At 45.5% G+C, this 18,524-nt stretch overlaps 1 protein-coding gene across 8 annotated transcripts in view; it reads left to right on the top strand.

Annotated features, from left to right (window-relative positions):
- Nucleotides 1-18,524, top strand: part of ARHGEF10 (Rho guanine nucleotide exchange factor 10) — a 145,517-nt gene that overhangs the window by 101,120 nt on the left and 25,873 nt on the right. For all 8 annotated transcript variants that reach the window (XM_064369777.1, XM_064369778.1, XM_012458678.3 and 5 more), the window contains 7 exons: nt 10,655-10,770; nt 11,160-11,287; nt 11,468-11,568; nt 12,926-13,047; nt 14,030-14,116; nt 16,074-16,297; nt 16,933-17,090. In XM_064369777.1, the coding sequence (XP_064225847.1) occupies nt 10,655-10,770; nt 11,160-11,287; nt 11,468-11,568; nt 12,926-13,047; nt 14,030-14,116; nt 16,074-16,297; nt 16,933-17,090 (936 nt within the window). The remainder of the gene's footprint in view (nt 1-10,654; nt 10,771-11,159; nt 11,288-11,467; nt 11,569-12,925; nt 13,048-14,029; nt 14,117-16,073; nt 16,298-16,932; nt 17,091-18,524) is intronic.

Genomic DNA, 18,524 nt, shown 5'->3' with positions numbered 1-18,524 from the left:
AGAGGTGAGGTGAGATCAGTTGCTCCAGCCAGGCTATGGCCCTCAAGGGTGTTTCAGAAGAACAGCCACTGGAGAGCTCTTATCGCCCATTCTTCCCAGGGAGAAGTTCTTAAAATGTTTAGAGAAATGTGAGTACAAGTTGAATGTACTTTAAAGGGGAGCACTCCTTCAGATGTGCAAATATTCATCATTTACTTTTGTAAACATCAGTAACATAACTTTGAGTTAGTTATTTAATCCTTAAAAATGAGTGAAAGTAAGAAGCATGTCTGTTCTTCGCCGTCAGGTCAACTTTTAACAGAACAGGACTGACCTCTGGTCCTTTGGCTTTGGTTGTTATTGGACCAGCATCGACCTGGTCCAATAACCAGCATCCCGTCTCTGCACTGGCAGCTTGCGTAGAAGGGACCCGGCAGCTTCTGGAAGGCTGCTGCCTCCCTGTGTGCTCTTGGAACTTTGCAACAAGAGGGGAGGTCCTCTCAGACTGCCCTGCTCTGGCCCGTTGCGCTTTATGTCTGGAAGCGTATCCTGCGTGCCAGGAGTGCTTCTGTACAGTTGGGCTGGATGTGGTGGAAGGTACAGGGGGATTTGTAACAAGACACAGGGTCATATGAACAGGGAGCTGGAGGAGCTGCCCACAAGCTTGTACTGTGAGGAAGGTGGGGGACAGCTCCTGAGAGCGCAGGGTCCCTTCTGAGCACAGAGCACCTGCCTGAGAGGGGTACTTCCAGGCAAATGCAGAAAGGGGCATGGGTGAGGTCACAGCGTTGAGGGAGCTCCCAGAAAACATAAGACCTCTCCACAAAATTCACACAGTTTAAAAAACAAAGCAAGCAAAACACTGCTAGCAAAGAACCAGCACCAAGGTAGGAGGAAGGAGGGCATGATGTACAGTGTTTAAATAGGAGTGAGCCTGGCTGCGGGAAGCTTGAACAGCTGAACATACACCTGACTGATCCTCCTGAAGTAGAAGGCAGCGAGGGAAGCGGAGCTGTATTTTTAAAACATGAAACGGATTCTCTCGAGACTCCCCGGAGCTGCATTCTCCAGGGATGTGTGGCCAGGTGGCTGTTCCATGGAGGCAGGGAGAGGTCTGAGCGGCGTGTAGGGCCACAGCCTCAAGGGGTGGGTCTGGACACAGTGACTGGGTGTGGGACCCCAGGAGTAATGGTTAGCCCGGTTTCCCTCCTCCACCCCTGCCCGACACACCGTATGGCCTCATCTGCAGGCAGGAACAGAGCCTGGTCTCCAACGGGTCCTTCCCAGAGTCAGGTACTTCTGGGTGGAAAGGGTCGTAGTTCTTGCTCCTTAGGCCTTTAAGAGTGAACTTCGTCTTGAACGCCGGAGGACAGGTGCAGCTGAAGCCTACCATGGCACAGCTGTTGTGTTTTGAAATGCATAGCAGTCCGAATGAAAGGAAATGAGAACAGAATGTGTCTATGCTCCTTTGCTGTGGCAAGAGCTGCTTCTGTGTTGTCTGAATGTTGTACCCTTAAAACAGTACCCCGTGCGTGTAGGAGGTGAGCCCAGGAGTCGGCGCTGTTTTTACTGCATGGCTTGTGGATTTGCAGGTCTTTCCCAGAGCACAAAAGTGTCATTATAACCCTTGGATGAATTTTGAGGGCAAACACACCACTTGGCCAAAGGTGGCAAGGAGGTCAGCTTTCCGCACTGAATACAATGGAAAGTCTGGAAACAGTCTTCAGTGGCTTTCCTGCAAAGCGACACCAACAGACGGGCCCCTCGCTGGGGGAACGGATGCAGCTGCTCATTACTGTGGGCCTCTGACCTCCTGCCACTACTCTCCGTGTCCCGTGCCCCTGCGTGGTCACGCGGCGCATTCAACGTTCTCCGCAGATGACCGGCCTCCCTTCCGACAGACAACGTCTGTGTGCTGAGAAAGGCCTTCGAACATGCACAGGTAGTAAAATCAGAAAGAGCCCTCAGGGAGGATGGGCTCTGGCTCCTATGGTGGCTGCCTCCGATGGAAGGCAGAGTGAAAATGGGTAGACGTGCTGTGGCTTTTCGGGATTTTTTGATGAAAATGGCATCCGAAGTGAATGGAGCAAAATACTAACATCACAAATTCTGGGCAGTGGGTAATAATGTGTCCATGAGTTATTCTCTCTACTTTTCTATATTTAAAAAATATTTCATAGTTTCACAAAATGATAGCCCGTGAAGGAAGCCCTGAGACAGTGTGGGACTTGGGTCTGAGCCCCGGGACTTGGGTCCCTGTTAGAATGGCTGTTCCAATTCCATCCCCAGGCCCAGCCTCTGTCTCGGGGAGGAAACGGGCAGCATGGAAGAAAGTAGGAAATGGTCTTCTAGCATCACACATGCTTTCAGGACAGCCCTGACACAGTCCCACAGAGGTGGCAAATGTCACACTCATGGGCTCTGTTCACCGTGCAGATTGCTGCCGCCTTCTCCATTGCTGTGTCTGTTTTTATCCCTCATTACCTCAGGGAAAAACACTGGTGTGAATTTTCTGGGTATTCAGTAACACACCCTTCAAACTCTCTGTCTTTAGGAGCTCAACAGGAGGCAGGTGGGAAGTGGTTCTATGCAAAGAGGATACCTACCTTTTCTAAATATAACATGCACACTAGGCTGTGTGATCTGTTGGCGCCAAAATAGTCATTCCTAACGGCATGTATATCTGACCTGTGAACATAGATGCCGATGCATTCCTGGAGCTATGACTGTCAGTCAGGTTGATATTTCAGAAACCTCCTATTCAGGGTTGTGGCCCTGTCCAGGGACTGATGCCCAGCATCTCAGGGCAGTAATCATAGCTCCTCGGCCACCGAGATGGGCCAGATGAATGCCATGCCTGTGTGGCGCACTCCAGTCATTCCCGTAAGTCTCGATGGAGAAGACTGCCTCAGGAAAGTGCGGCTGGCACATGTCCCTAAGTGCAGATGGCCAGCCACGGATAAGTGCTCATACAGGAGGGCCTGTGGACGGTGCCCTGTTTCTGTGCGAGTGCACACACGCATGCCTAGTACACATGGACACATATGAGTTATATGTTGAGCAAATTAATATTCTATTCTGGGTTTTTAAACCCCATGAAGCTAAAGGGATGATTTTACTTCTTGATTAAAGATCTGGAATTTGAGACATGACATGTATCTTCCTGACAGTGTAATTTTCACATTATAAAATGCTTGGTTTTTGTTAAAACTCTAAAAGCCAAACTGGATTTTAGTCACAGGGGAAGGTTCTTATTCTGTGTTCAGTGCTGTGGTTTCAGCTTCACACCTGCGAGTCTCCTAGGCCTAGTTTGGAAGGAGCCACCATAATGTAGCTAGAACTACAGAGGACTGATTTTGCCTGAGTTATAGCTGGGATCACTACTGGTTCATAACCAAGATTAAACAACTTGCTTACAGAGAAATTGAACTTATGCCTCTTATCAGACTAGGAGCTTATATATGACACTACTTAAAAATTACTCTTTCTCCTGGGAATTAATTCTTCTTCTTTGTTGAAAACACTAAAACATTTAAAGACAGTAAGAATTACCTGTAATTCCTGTATCTGGAGACTGTATTAACACATCAGTTTTTCTCTCCAGCCTTTTTTTCACGCTATCGTACATGTACCACAATTGCTCTTTGTAATCTTATATAGGGTATTTTTATTTAATACTATAGGATGACCATTTTCTCAGTCATTAAAAATTCTGAATAGAAATCATTTAAACTGACTATAGGACATTTCCTTGTGATTGAACCTGAGTTTATTGCATACTGTAAGCTTCTCCAGTTAGTGGACCACTACGAACAGTGACGTGGAGACATCCTCACACATTAATCTGATAATTTCCTTAGAAGTGGAATTTTCAGATCAAAGAGTAGAACATTTTTATACTCTTTTAGACTCCTGATACATTTTTGCAAATTGCTTTCCAAGAAGTTTTCCCCAGTTTCTATTCTTATCGGCTATACCTGACTTTGATTACACAATGAAACTTTTATGATTTGATTTGTAAAAAACAGTTTTGTAAATTTGCTTTTAAGTTAAAAATTTTTAATGGCCTTTTTTTTTTTTTTTTTTTGAGATAGTGTGCCCAGGCTGGAGAGTAGTGGCCATTTACAGGCACAATTGTAGCTTACTGCAACCTCAAACTACTGGGCTCAAGTGATCCTGCTGCCTTAGCCTCCTGAGGCACTGGGACTGCAAGTGAACGCCACCTCACCTGATTTAATGGCTGTTTTAATTTACTTTTTTTTTTTATTACTAGTGAGAATGAATATCTCCATATTTATTAGTCATCTATATCTTTTTCTGGTAATTATTCATTTTATCATTGGTATTTTAGAATATTATCATTTTTAATATATTTATATGTAATCTTTATGGTAAATAATTGCCTGTTTTTACATGGCTTTACATATTATTTATGGCTATAATTTTATAGAAGTCTCAAGTTTTTAATTTCTCAGTTGTCAAATTTGCTCCCTTTTTTGCGGTAATTTCTTCGGCTCATGTTTTTAGACACTCTTTCCACACACCTGGGCCTCCAGCCTGCCCTCTGCATTTCAGGTGTGGATGTCATGTATCCTTCTCTGCTCGTTGAAGTAAGGAACTGCTTCGAGAGAGCTCTTTCTGGAAGGGTGGCCGGAGAGAACAAGATCCCTCTGTTGGGAGTTTTATGGTTGCAGCTGGGAAAGCAGTACCCCCATTCCCGCGGCCTCTACCCTGCAGGATGGTCTTATAGCACCTCTTTGTCTCTCTCTCTCTTTTTTTTTTTTCCTGACAAGGAGTCTCACTCTGTTGTGCAGGCTGGAATGCAGTAGCACCATCTCGGCTCACTGCAGCCTTCACCTCCTGGGTTCAAGCGATTCTCCTGCTTCAGCCTCCTGAGTAGCTGGAATTACAGGAGCATACCACCACCACAGCTAATTTTTGTATTTTTAATAGAGACGGAGTTTCACCATGTTGACCAGGCTGGTCTCAAACTCCTGACCTCAAGTGATCCGCCCGCCTCGGCCTCCCAAAGTGCTGGGATTACAGGCGTGAGCCACCGTGCCTGGCTGACTCTTCGTCTCTCTTTAGCACCTTGTTCTGATCAGCTCTTCCACTGTCACAACCACAGAGTGCACTGACACTCTGTAGACATGGCAAATGTAAACATTATTTCCAGCTGCAATGGAAATGAGGCTTTTGGTCAACTTTGTTCCAGGAGGAAAGGGGCTGTTCCATGTTGAGTGCATTTCCTTTGGCAGCCCAGCCTTGCCTGTTGAGAACCATGGGAAACTCCCTGCAGGAAGCAGGTGAGGTACTGGGGATGGCGGGACCCCAGGAGTGCAGGAGTCCAGAGGCAGAGGTGATGTGCTGCATTAGGGGGTGTAGTCCGCAGAGACCCCTGCACAGCTCTGAGAGGGAGAATACCAGAAAGAAACGCTCATTAGAGTTGTACAGGGCTGAGGAGCTAAGGAGGTGGAGGGGTCTTCAGACCCCATGAAAGTTGATGGGCAGCTGCAGAGGGTACTGGTCGGCGGCCGGGGCTGCCCGCAATCAAGCCGTTGCCATGTAGGGGGGTCTTGATTCCTACTTGATCTCACCTACTCCCCAGTGCCTGGAGACACCTTATGGCTCTGATGTCTCACAGTGTCACACCGTGGAGGAGAGGTTTAAGATGCTGTGAGGATGCCCCATGGGCCCAGAGCATGGAGCCTCTCAGGGACCGAGCACACCCCCAGGGGCTTTTCTAGCCATCCTTGCTATTGATCTGGCCACACAGACCCTTCCTTGTTTTCCGCACAAAATTCCGTTTCACTGGCAGACCCTGAATTTTCAAACAGATTGCAGGGATTTCCATGGAAACAGGAGAAGTGTCCGTGAGAAAGACTTGGGAAGTGCTTTTGCAGAAGTGCAGCAATTGTGTGTTGCTATAGTGACTAAAGAACTTCGCTCACAGAACTGAAAACTCCAGAAATTGGCAACTAGAGGGCTGGAAGTTAACACTAACAAAAATTCTGATTTGCAGGGGTTTCTATCTTTCTTTCTTTCTTTGAGATTGGAGACTCCCTCTGTCACCCAGGCTGGAGTGCAGTGGCGTGATCTTGACTCACTGCAACCTCTGCTCCTGTGTTCAAACAATTTTCCTGCCTCAGCCTCCCCAAATAGCTGGAACTAAAGGTGTGCACCACCACGCCCAGCTAAATTTTTTTTTTTTTTTGTATTCTTAGTAGAGATGAGGCTTTACCATGTTGGCTAGGCTGGTCTCAAACTCTTGACTTCAGGTGATCTGCCTGCGTTGGCCTCCCAAAGTGTTGGGATTACAGGCGTGAGCCACCGCACTCAGCCTGCAGGGGTTGCTTTAATCAATTTTGACCTGAAAATCAACATGAAACACTTCTTTCTGAAACTGAGAATCACATTTGAAAAGCACTGGCCGCACTGTGTGGTTTCTTGTTATTCTTGGGATGTGAGCACAGACGCTTTCATTGGCAGCGCACATTGTCCGCATTCATTTGGAAGTCTCGGGTTGCTCTGTGGTGTCATCTGTGCCCCAATGGTGCCCTGTTATGAGCTGTCTGATGATCCAGCAGACATAAAACTTCAGCACATTTACATGCTGCGTAAAGTCGAGGAACTCCTCCTCATCTCAGTGCAGAAGGATCTTTAATCCACTAGGAAAAGAGTATTGTCCCTTACCCTGATAGGTTCACATCAGTGACAGTCTGTGTGTTTGTGTATTTATTTTAAAAATGTTTATGTTTTTAATTGACAAATAGTCATATACATTTATGGTTTAAAACATGGTGTTTTGAAATATGTATACATTGTGGAATGGCTAAATCAAGCTAACATATGCCTTACATCACACATTTACCATTTGTTCATGGTGAGAACTTTAAAGACTACTCTTAGTGATTTTCAAGTACACAATACTTTATTGACTACAGTAGGCCTCTTGGAACCTATTCCTCCCATAGAACTGAAATCTGTGCACCTGTGGATCCCTGTGACCTATCCCATGTACCCTGTAGGTAAGGAGCTGGTCTCTGGGTGGCGGAGCAGCTCTGTAGGGTGATGGAGCCGTTTTGTGGGTGATGGACCTGTTCTGTGGATGATGGAGTTGTTCTGTGAGTGATGAGCTGTTTTATGAGTGATAGAGCTGATCTGTAGTGTGGTAGAGCTATTTTGTGGGTGATGGAGCTGCTCCGTGGGTAATGGAGCTGTTCCGTGAGTGATGGAACTGTTCTGTGAGTGATGGAGCTGTTCCATGGGTGATGAAGCTGTTCCGTGGGTGATGGAGCTGTTCTGTGGGTGATGGAGCTGTTCTATGGGTGGTGGAGCTGTTCCGTATGTGATGGAGCTGTTCCATGAGTGATGGAGCTGTTCCGTGGGTGATGGAGCTGTTCCATGGGTGATGGAGGTGATGGAGCTGTTCCATGGGTGATGGAGCTGTTCTGTGATTGATGGAGCTGTTCCGTGAATGATAGAGCTGTTCCGTGGGTGATGGAGCTGTTCTGTGGGTGATAGAGCTGTTCTGTACAGTGATGGAGATGTTCCATGAGTGATGGAGCTGTTCTGTGGGTGATAGAACTGTTCTGTGGGTGATGGAGCTGTTCCGTGATTGATGGAGCTGTTCCGTGAGTGATGGAGCTGTACTGAGGTGATGGAGCTGTTCCATGGGTGATGGAGCTGTTCTGTGGGAGATGGAGTTGTTCTGTAGAGTGATGGAGCTGTTCCGTGAGTGTTGGAGCTGTTCTATAGAGTGTTGGAGCTGCCCTGTGGGTGACAGAGCTGTTTTGTGAGTGACAGAGCTCTTCTGTAGGGTGATGGAGCTGCTCTGTGGGTGATGGAGCTGCTCTGTAGGTGATGGAGCTGTTCTGTGGGTGATGGAGCTTTTCTGTGGGTGATGGAGCTGCTCTGTGGTTGATGGAGCTGTTCTGTGGGTGATGGAGGTGCTGTGTGGGTGATGGAGCTGTTCTGTAGGGTGATGGAGCTGCTCTGTGGGTGATGGAGCTGTTCTGTGGTTGATGGAGCTTTTCTATGGGTGATGGAGCTGTTCTGTGGGTGATGGAGCTGTTCTGTGAGTGATGGAGCTGTTCTGTGGGTGATGGAGCTATTTTCTGGGTGGTGGAGCTGTTCTTTGGGTGATAGAACTGTTCTGTGTGCCCTGGAGTTCTCCCTCAGGCTTACTGGGGAGATACTTATATGCATCTATGCATGTGTGAAAATATATAGAGCTGCAGACCAAAAATAGAAGGGTCAATTTGATTGGATGGTAATTGTGAAGATCATATTTTAAGATCACTTTTAAAAGAAGTTAACTAATTAATAAAGTTTACATAGCACTTATAATTTTATTTACTCATTTATTAATTTTGACACAGGGTCTTGTTTGGATGCCCAGGCTGTAGTGCAGTGCACAATTATAGCTCATTGCAGCCTTGGCTTCCTTGGCTTGAGTGAGCTTCCTACCTCAGACTTCCAAGTATTTGGGACTACAGGCTACAGGTGCACACTACAATGCCTGACTAACATTTTTTTGTTTTTGTTTTTGTTTTTGTTTTAAACTATGCTACCCAGGCTGGTCTTGAATTCCTGACCTTTAGCAATCCTCTCACCTTGGCGTCCCGAAGTGCTGGTGTTACAGGCATGAGCCACCACTTCCAGCCTATACTTGTATTACAAGGTTGTGTTTTAGAGTTTATCATCAAAGTTTATGAACGAAAGCAAATATGTGTGTCATGAAACATTTTAAATTGTAGGCATTTTATAAGGATAAATGAAGTTGCTTTGGGTAACTACTGGATCACTTTGCTACCCTTTTTATGAAATTTCATGATACTTCAAGTGCAGTTAGTAGGCCGGGTGCGGTGGCTCACGCCTGTAATCCTAGCATTTTGGGAGGCTGAGGTGGGTGGATCATGAGGTCAACAGATCGACAGCATCCTGGACAACATAGTGAAACCCTATCTCTACTAAAATACAAAAAATTAGCTGGGGGTGGTGGCATACGCCTGTAGTCCCAGCTACTTGGGAGACTGAAGCAGGAGGATCACTTGAACCTGAGAGGCAGAGGTTGCAGTGAGTCAAGATTGTGCCACTGCACTCCAGCCTGGAGACAGAGCGAGACTCCATCTCAAAAGACAAACAAACAAACACACACAAAAAAAACCCAATTGTATTTAGTTGAATTTGTCTAGATAATTGATAAAAATCAGGCCTACCATGTGCATAAATACCACATAATCATGTCTTTAATATAAAGTGCCTGCAAAATTATAAAGCATTATGCTACTCTTCAGTTATATAGTAAATATTTTTAGATACATGTATCTGAAATATTTTTATTGGAATTATATAGGTTCTTTCAGTTTTGACATATATGTATTATATATGTTATACACACTAAGAGAACAAGCTACATAATTTGTAGGACAAATCATAAAAGGAAAATGCAGAGTCCTTTCCCAAAATTATTAAGAATTTCAGGATGTCCACATCAGAGCCTGAGACCAAGTTCTGGGCACTGTAAGCTCAGGTCCATGCAACTGCACAGACCAATGGCCGTGAAGCCTGTCCTGCTGGAACACAAGGCACCTTACTCAACTTAAATGAATTTCTTCTACCTGGGTTTGAATTTTGGCTCCTTCTTTTCCTGGTTGTTTGACCTTAGACAATTAATTTCTGTGAGAAGTGGAAAATAAGGAGGGTATTATTACATCTTGCTCTAAAATATAGACTCTCAGGCTAATTCTGAGATCAAATTCTTCTTATCTGTCAAAAGTCAAATCGGGGGATGGAGAAATCTGTCCTCTGTGCCTGTAGGCCCGTCCTGGGATTTAGTGAAGAAGTATTTGAATATCACCTGCTGTAGCACACAGAAAGCACTCTGTGAGGGACAGAGCAGTTCTCACTTGGGCACTTGAGACCTCAGGAAACGCATCATTTCCCTAACCCAAGTCATTGAAGACAAACAGTTTCTATTCCCATAAAAAAAAAGTTAGGAAAGATCACTGGGGAACTCTTTTTGATGGTGGATGACCCGTTATTGGAGATGTGGTTCAGATTAAATGTCATTTCTAGGTGGCTCTGACTAATAGCTCTTATGTCAAGTGTTTAAAAACTATGAAAGGGACAAAACATCAGTCAAACCCAAATTGTGAGACATTCTGTAACTCATCAGCATCCTCCAAAAATGTCAGGATCGCGAAAGTGGAAGATTGAGAAATTCTCCCAGACTGGAGGAAATTTCAGGGATGTGACCACAGAATGCAGTGTGAGGCCCTGGGCTGCATCTGGGACTAGAAAATGACATTGGCGTGAAAGTGGTGAGGTTTGAAGAAGGTCTGTAGATAAGTTAGGAGTGCTGTATCAATGTGGTGTCCTGGATTTGACGGTCATGCTATGTTTATGTCAGATGTTAGCCTCTGGGGAAGCCAGGCCCGGGCACTCAGGAGGCAGCTCTTTGCAACTTTTCCATCTGAAATTATTTCTAAATAGATGTTAGAAAAGAAAACACCACTAAATGCTTGAAAATGTCCACTTTTTAAAAAGTTCTAGATTTACCCCTCAACTTAAAAGTCATTTAACTGTTATTTTAGTGTTTTCTTCCCTCAAGTATTAAAGTAAACATGGATTTACATTTGTATTCTTTTTTTTTCTTCTTCTTGTTTTGTAGACAGAGTTTATATGGGGCCAGGACAACTGTATCAAGATTTGCAAAACTTGTTATATGACTTAAATGTAATCGGTCAAATCACTCAGCTGATAGGAAACCTTAAAGGAAACTATCAGGTAACAATCGAAGAGATTTGATTTCAAATTCTGTCTTCACTTCTAAGTCATTGTAAGCATTTTATTATATCTCCAAGTTCTACCACAAGTGAGAATTCATTCTGACTTTAAAAATTAATCTGATTATACATTTTCTCTTGTATTAGAGAAAGTGAAAGTATTTAACCGTAACTTTTTTTTTCATTTTGCAAATAGACTTGAGTATCAGTTCTGTCTTAAAAATGGCTCAGCCCTCCCACAATGTGGTCTGACTCATAAAGGTTTCTTTTTCATAATCCAGTGGTCTTATTTGGTCTGAATTTCTCATGTTAAAATTTTTTTTAAATCTTACTTGGGATGGCCCTACTTTTTAAACATGTTTGAAATGTGTGTATTTATTTCCTTTGTAGAACTTAAACCAGTCAGTAGCCCATGATTGGACATCAGGTTTACAAAGGCTCATCTTGAAGAAAGAAGATGAAATCAGAGCTGCGGACTGCTGCAGAATTCAGTTACAGCTCCCAGGGAAGCATGACAAGTTAGTAGTAGCTTTAAAACGAAACCTTCTTGGTCAGTGCTGGGGAAAAAAAAATGGTTCTTTGTCATGACATATATGTTTTTGGCTTGCTGATTACATAAGACAGGCAAAATATGTAATTTAACCTCACAGGATGGAGCACATTTTATAAAATGAATGCCTGTCTGTTGTTTCTGGCAGATCTGGGCGACCGACCTTCTTTACAGCTGTGTTCAATACGTTTACCCCTGCCATCAAGGAGTCCTGGGTCAACAGCTTACAGATGGCCAAGCTTGCCCTGGGTAAGGCCTGGCTGACTGAGGCTGAATGAGGCATGCTGCATGATGATGAATTCCTGCCTGCAACGGTGAGGTCAGGGTTGAGAAGGAAACTCAGCAGTGGATCCATCCATTGACCTGAAAGAGGAAAATTAACCCTAGCACAAGCAATTTTTAAGACGTTCATATTAAAATGGAGGGGTTACAAGAACAAGGCCATGGTGTTTCTGGTGCCAGTTGTAGCAGCTGAACACAGAGGAAGTCCATGGAGCCTGGCCGTGAACCAGATGCTCGAGGCAGGCGGCGGGCAGCAGCCTCCAAATGCCAGGGAAGTCATTGTTCCTCTTGGCCCTTCTGCTCACTCCTCGCTGAGAAGCAAAACACAGAGCTGGGCTGAGGGGTCACTAAAGATCCTCCCAGCACCAGAGATAAACCCTATGGTTTTACTGTAGATGTGACTTTATGATTTCCTTGTTGCGATGTCTCTTCAGCCTTGATTATTTTTTGCTCTCTGTGTAATGTACTTAGACACACGCCTCAGACTTGTTACTCAGAACATACTGGGATGTCATGTGTGTGTAAAATTCTCTTTCTGCTGTAGATAATCTGAAACGTTAGCTGAGTACAAAATAGAGAAGGGAAATGCAGAGCATGGATAATGCCATTGCCCCCGGGAGCTCTGATCAGTGGAAGGGCCTTGTCTGGAAGGGAGAGCCTTCCTGACTTTGTACTCACTTGACAAGGAAGCAGAAACACAGCCCCTCTCTCTCTTGCTAAATAATTTAGTGGTTTGTCAGGTTAGATTCAGAGTGACTCAGCAAACAAGGAAGTAGCCACTCTCTAAAGAAAATGAGCCGAACATGCAGATAAGTCCCCTTCCATCTTCAGATCCAATACCTGTTCTTTAATGCCCAGGTTGACAGTTTGTTTTAGTAGCAAAATATTTCTCCATTTCATTGTACTTTTTTTTAATCTCATAGTATTATACCATGTTTTAAAGTTTCTCAGTACATCTCTAGTGTTTGAATCTAAACATCTCTTTTGCTTTAGAAAAAAAATGGAGAAAGATAAAGGGAAGTAGACCTATGTGGTTTCCACAGCAAAGTTTCGCAGCCTTTGGGTCCAGCATACAGGAGGCGCAAACAGAAAGATGTCCCTGCCATTTAGATGGAGTGATGCTGCCTCTTAAAATAATGCCGTAAATACACAGTGTATGCTGTAAGAGGAGATCGTACTGTTTTCCAGAAGTAAAACATGGAGTTGTCTGGTCCTAAACAAACAGAATGCTAGAAACTTCCCCTGCTGTGGCCTATGGAGCTGCAGGTGTGTTGCATGTGAATTAACTGCATTCTTGCTCATTTCTTTCTGAATATAATCACAGAAGAGGAGAACCATATGGGCTGGTTCTGTGTGGAAGATGATGGGAATCACATTAAAAAGGAAAAGCATCCTCTCCTCGTTGGACACATGCCGGTGATGGTGGCTAAGCAGCAGGAGTTCAAGGTGAAGGGAGGCAGGGCAGGGCCCGGCCCACAGTGGGGTGCACCTCACAACTCTGACTGGGCCACTTGGGAGGTGATTCTCAAGGGGCATGGTCAGAATATGGTCTTCCCAGGTTAACCACAGTCACTGCTTCTCGAGAGGTAATTTATTTGGAAATAAGATTGCTGTTGTTTAAAACCTGAAAAACACCCAGCTATTATCTCTGAAGCCCAGACCTGAGCCAGGACCCTGGGATATTCCAACAGCGCCACAGCATCGGAGGCCTTGCTAGTTAAAACGGGGGACATGTGTTTCACATTTGTAGCTCTGTTTTGCCTTTGCTTGGGAAACAGTCTGTTTCCACAGTGGATCGTAACTCCAGGTCTCATGTCTGCTTGAGGCACCATCCCGCTCTCTGCCTGGGCAGACTCCACCTCCAGGGTGGCATCTTGTTAATGTTCCCCTTGTCGCTGACTCAGGCACAACAGGCCAGGGCCTTTAGTGACTTTGGTGGTATCTTATTCTTTAAGAAATAAAGATACTATTTCTCACCCTGGTCTCTGGCTGGGGTTTCCTAGCAGCTCCCCCAACCGTCCCATTGGAAGTCTCAGACAGTGCACAGGACTCCCCTGGGAGAGAGCCGGGTGGGCCAGGGAAGGAAAGAGGCATGGGCTTTCTCGCCGCTGCATTCTCATAGGCTGCGCGCGATGCCTCCGGGGCCAGCTCTCCCATCTGATGCGTCCCTGGGTTTCTGCGTGCTGATGGGATCTGAAGAGTAAGATACCAAAGGTTGAATCTACTTAGGTGTTCGCTTCTAAAAAGCTAACTTCTGAGACTTGTACTTTTAAACTTTTATCCTCCCTATTTTAATCTTTGATAGGTAATGAACCTGTAATTTCTGTGGTTATACACTGGAAGTGAGTCATCCATTTAAGACGTTATATAGTCTAAGAGCCTCTTAGCTCTGTTTTATATGTGAACGTTTAGTTTTATTCCATTTTAGATTGAATGTGCTGCTTATAATCCTGAACCTTATCTAAACAACGAAAGCCAGCCAGATTCATTTTCCACGGCACATGGTTTCCTGTGGGTAAGATGTGTTTATTTGTTTTTAGTGCAGGTTCACAGAGAATCAACATTTGTAGTAGTATGATGAGAGACTAAGATGTGAATTGCTCAGTGGAGAGTCGTTGGTGGCTTAGCCCAGAGTGTACTCACAAACATGAAGACTTCTTTGAAAGGGAGCTGATCGCTTTTGGAAAAGATTTAGAGTTCTTAGGAATGCAAATATTTGTTTCTTTTCCTTTTCATCTAAAACATTTACCAGATAAAGTTCAGTCCAAAGACAATAAACTAATATAAGAATAATTTTAATTTTTTTTTTCCATTTTGCTGGCGACACCGCATGGATTTTTTTTTCCAAGGCTGGCTTTTTGCAGTGGAAACTTAGCAATTAAAATTAATTTGTTCCAAATGAAATATTGCATCTGAAATTAGGGTACTATTGCGGTAGACATTCCTGGTTCCTGCAAACTAGAGTCGAGCTGTGTGGTCCGAGGCTCTCCCCTCTCTGGTTTCCTGTGTTCCCGCCCTGCATCCTCAGACTTGCCCTCCAGCGGTGCACTGTGCTTCTCCAAACCCTCATCCTTTCCTCCCAGGCTTCCTGTGCAACAAGTCATGCCTCTCACTTCTCACAGCCACGGATCCTGCTTGGTCGGTGTTCCTAGTTGAGTGTCAGAAATGGAACAACCCAATTAGCTGGTATTTCATTCGTACCAACCTATGAATGGAGGAGTAGCCTTAATTCCCTTGGGGGTTTCCACTTTTAAGAGACCTGTTTTCCATCTAGACAGGCAGACCTGTCATCGCTGAAGCTTCATCCCCTTGCCTGGTCACAGCCCTAGCCCTGTAGGCAGTGCAAGGGCTTGGGAGATTGGCATTCTTTCCTGACAGCATGAAAGTAGGATGTCTGTGTGTAGCATAGAATAAATACAGGAAAGATAAGGAGAGTTTAACAACATTCTCAAAGTTGGTGGAAAAGAAAAAGACTCAGTGAAAACACCACCCTAAATTAGCTAGTGCTTTCTGTTCACAGGGATCAGACCCTTTCGCACTTAAAAAAAATGAATTTGTTTAGATTGGGAAACTATGCTATGTGTTCTCATTGTTGAGATTCAAACACACAGGAAGTTCGTGTACACACTTGCAGCAATGCTACTTTAGAAATTTCGCAGCTGGGTGCGGTGGCTCACACCTAGAATCCCAGCACTTTGGGAGGCTGAGGCGGGCAGATCACAAGGTCAGGTGGCTCATGCCTGTAATCCCAGCATTTGGGGAGGCTGAGGCGGGCGGATTCAAGACCAGCCTGGACAACACAGTGAAACCCCATCTCTGCTAAAAATACAAAAATTAGCTGGGCACGGTGACATGGACCTGTAGTCCCAGTAGTCGCAGCAACTTGGGAGGCTCAGGCAGGAGAATCACATGAACCTGGGAGGCTGAGGTTGCAGCGAACTGAGATTGCACCACTGCACTCCAGCCTGGGCAACAGAGTGAGACTCCATCTCAAAAAAAAAAAAAAAAAGAATTCCGCAACATACCACATGTTGAGTTCAAATGATCTACCTTGGGATATATTCTTATTGATGCTTTTCACATTTGAAAGGTTTATTTTCTTAGCCAAGGTCATTAAACATTAGTGTTATTAAAGTGGATGATAATCTGCTTCTTAGAACTTTAAATTGAGAATGGATAGGCCTTTACCTTTGTATTGTGATGACTACATGATTTTTAAAGTATAGAAATATAACTTTGTAAAAATTAAAGTTATGCTTGTGCTTTAAAATTTTTTGAAAACCCTCATTAAATATGTTGAGAAGAAAAGGGGCCTCTGTGAGTGATTGTTTAAGCATTTTTTGATTTTTCTAAGTGTGATGATTCTCATATGAAAATCGAAGCTTGTCATGGTCTGTAAGTGTCAGATTCCAGCGTATTATGGAAGCCTCCACATGCTCATTTTCAATTTTTTTCCTAATTCTCTGATTCAGATTGGAAGTTGTACCCATCAAATGGGTCAGATTGCCATCGTCTCGTTTCAAAATTCCACCCCAAAAGTCATCGAGTGCTTCAATGTCGAATCTCGAATCCTGTGCATGCTGTACATTCCCATTGAGGAGAAGCACAGAGAACCCAGGGCACCCCTGGACCCTGAGACCTCGGCCGCAAGAGCTTGTGATGTCCCAACGATCTGTGTAGGGACGGAGGAGGGAAGGTAGGTAGCACTCAACACGTTACAGAGAATCAGCCAGCTCTGCCCGTGGAGGGCATGGTGGGAAGCCTGTCCTGGAAAGAGTCCTTGACTTTGACTCAGGAGCAGCCAGTGTAGGAATTAAGGGATACCAGGGGAAATTATTAGGGTCATTGCACTTTGAAATAACTAGTGAATTGGGCCCCTGGAAATTATTCTAGGAAAGTCTTAAAGAGAAGTGGTATTTCTTTAAAGGAGAAAGTTTTTCTGTTTGCCACTGAAATGTCTCATTTTTATTCATGCTTTTAAAAAGCACATTCCCCCCCCCTTATATTTTGGGATAAAACCACCATCATATTCTATGTTATGATCCTATTGAATTGTTGACACCATTTAAAGGAGAGTTAAAATGATTTTCCTGATGTGAAGTTACAAGATATATAGGAAGAACTAATTTTTTTTCTATATCCCAGAATTTCCCTTTGAAAAATAAATCAAGGTTGTTGCAAATTTTTAAAAAGTACAGGCAAGTGTTTCTAGGGATGGAGAAGGACAGGCAAGAGGGAAGAATTGAAATGTTTTATGTTTATGTTAATAGACACCCTCATTCTTCTCCCATTGAGCAAATATATTTATTAGCTTGTATTTTTCTCTTAAAGCATTTCCATTTATAAAAGCAGTCAAGGCTCCAAGAAAGTGAGACTTCAGCACTTTTTCACTCCTGAGAAGTCCACAGTCATGAGCTTGGCTTGCACGTCTCAGAGCCTGTACGCCGGCCTGGTCAACGGGGCGGTCGCCAGCTACACCAGGGCCCCAGGTGAGGCGGGTCTCATGGCCTCCTGGCCGGTCCTCGGGGATCACTTGGCCCCTGCATCTGGTTTAGCCTCCTTCCCCTATGCTCGTCACCCTGGCCCAAGGCCTGTGTGCGTTGCTTCTTCCCCAAAAGGTGTTTGTTGAATACACAGGTGTCGTTTCAGAAGTCACTCTCCCTGTCTCCTCCCACCTCTCAGCTTGGCTGTTTCTCCCCCTTGGATGGGGGCCCAGGCCATGCAGTGTGCTCCCTCAGCATGTCCTGCGCTGACCAGCGAGCAGCCTCTCTGCCTGGCAGGGCCTCGTGGACCTGGGCTAGTGCTCTTTGCCCCGGTGCTGCTCCCTTAGTCCCTCATGTTCTCTTGCCCGCAGGGCTAAGGACTCCATTGTATTCCGCTGGGTGCCGTGGACGAGGTGCTCCCTGGCCCATCCTGCCTGGTCCCTGCAACCCCTGGGGGTGGTCAGGCTGCTGTTCTCTCTCCAGCCACTGCCACATTTGTGGCATCCTGCTTTGCAGGCTCTTCCTGTGGAAGCTCTGGTTATGGGGCTTTCCTTCCAGCTTCCTTGGTGCTGGCTGAGGCTGCTCTCCTGGCCCATCCCTCAGCCCTGAGTGCAGGGGTGCCGAGCCCCAGCCTGGATCCCCGCTATCTCAGTGCTGCCATTCCCAGAGTGGAACACGCAGGGCTTCCCTCCCCTGAAAGCAGTCCTGTGTCACACTCCCCGTGGCCGGGAGCCAGCCTGGGCTGGTCCTGTCCTCTTCCCTCCTCCACGACTGTCCCTCAGACCATCCATCACCCAGCTCACTCCCCATCATCATCACCCTGGTCCAAATAGCCCAGCTCCCGCCTGGATGGCAGCCTAGCTTCACATTCATTCTTGCATTTCCACCCATTCGTTCTCCAAACATTTGTTATTGAGATTTATAAACTGTAAATAGGTCTTTACTTCCCCTGCTTACAATTGTCTGGTGAGTCCCCAGTGTACTTAGAATAAAATTCCAGTCCTTGTTCCTTGCCCACAAGGCAATTCGCCCTCCAACCACCCCGGTTGTCTCTGTTCTGAGCATCCTGCTCCCTGCTGCCATTGGAGTTCCTCCCTCCTTAGAAATCTGCGCCAGCCCCTCCCTGAGCCTGGGCTGAGCCCTTGGACTTTGATATCTCCTCTCCGGGGAGGCTCTCTCAATCTGCTCCACAGAGATGGCCCCTCCTTCTCCTGTGTGGTTCCAGCCTGGCCTGTGTGCACACTTGCTTCAAGAAGGCCTGGTCTTCTTTCTCACTCCAGTAGGTGGAGTAGACACAGGAACCACTCTTGTCTTGCCCCTCAGCCATCTAGACTCTGACCTGCTAATCCCTGGCTGATCTCTGGCTCCTTGGCAGGTCCCTGGTTGCCTCCCTCTTATCTGGTGGGTGCCCCAGCCTGGCTTCCGGTCTGCACCCTCCTC

Source organism: Aotus nancymaae, unplaced genomic scaffold (genome assembly GCF_030222135.1).
Source record: "Aotus nancymaae isolate 86718 unplaced genomic scaffold, 86718_ANA_hifiasm-v0.15.2.pri h1tg000090l, whole genome shotgun sequence".
NCBI lineage: Eukaryota > Metazoa > Chordata > Mammalia > Primates > Aotidae > Aotus > Aotus nancymaae.
The sequence above is the reverse complement of the archived record's forward strand: the minus strand, read 5'-3'. Positions and strand labels throughout refer to the sequence as shown.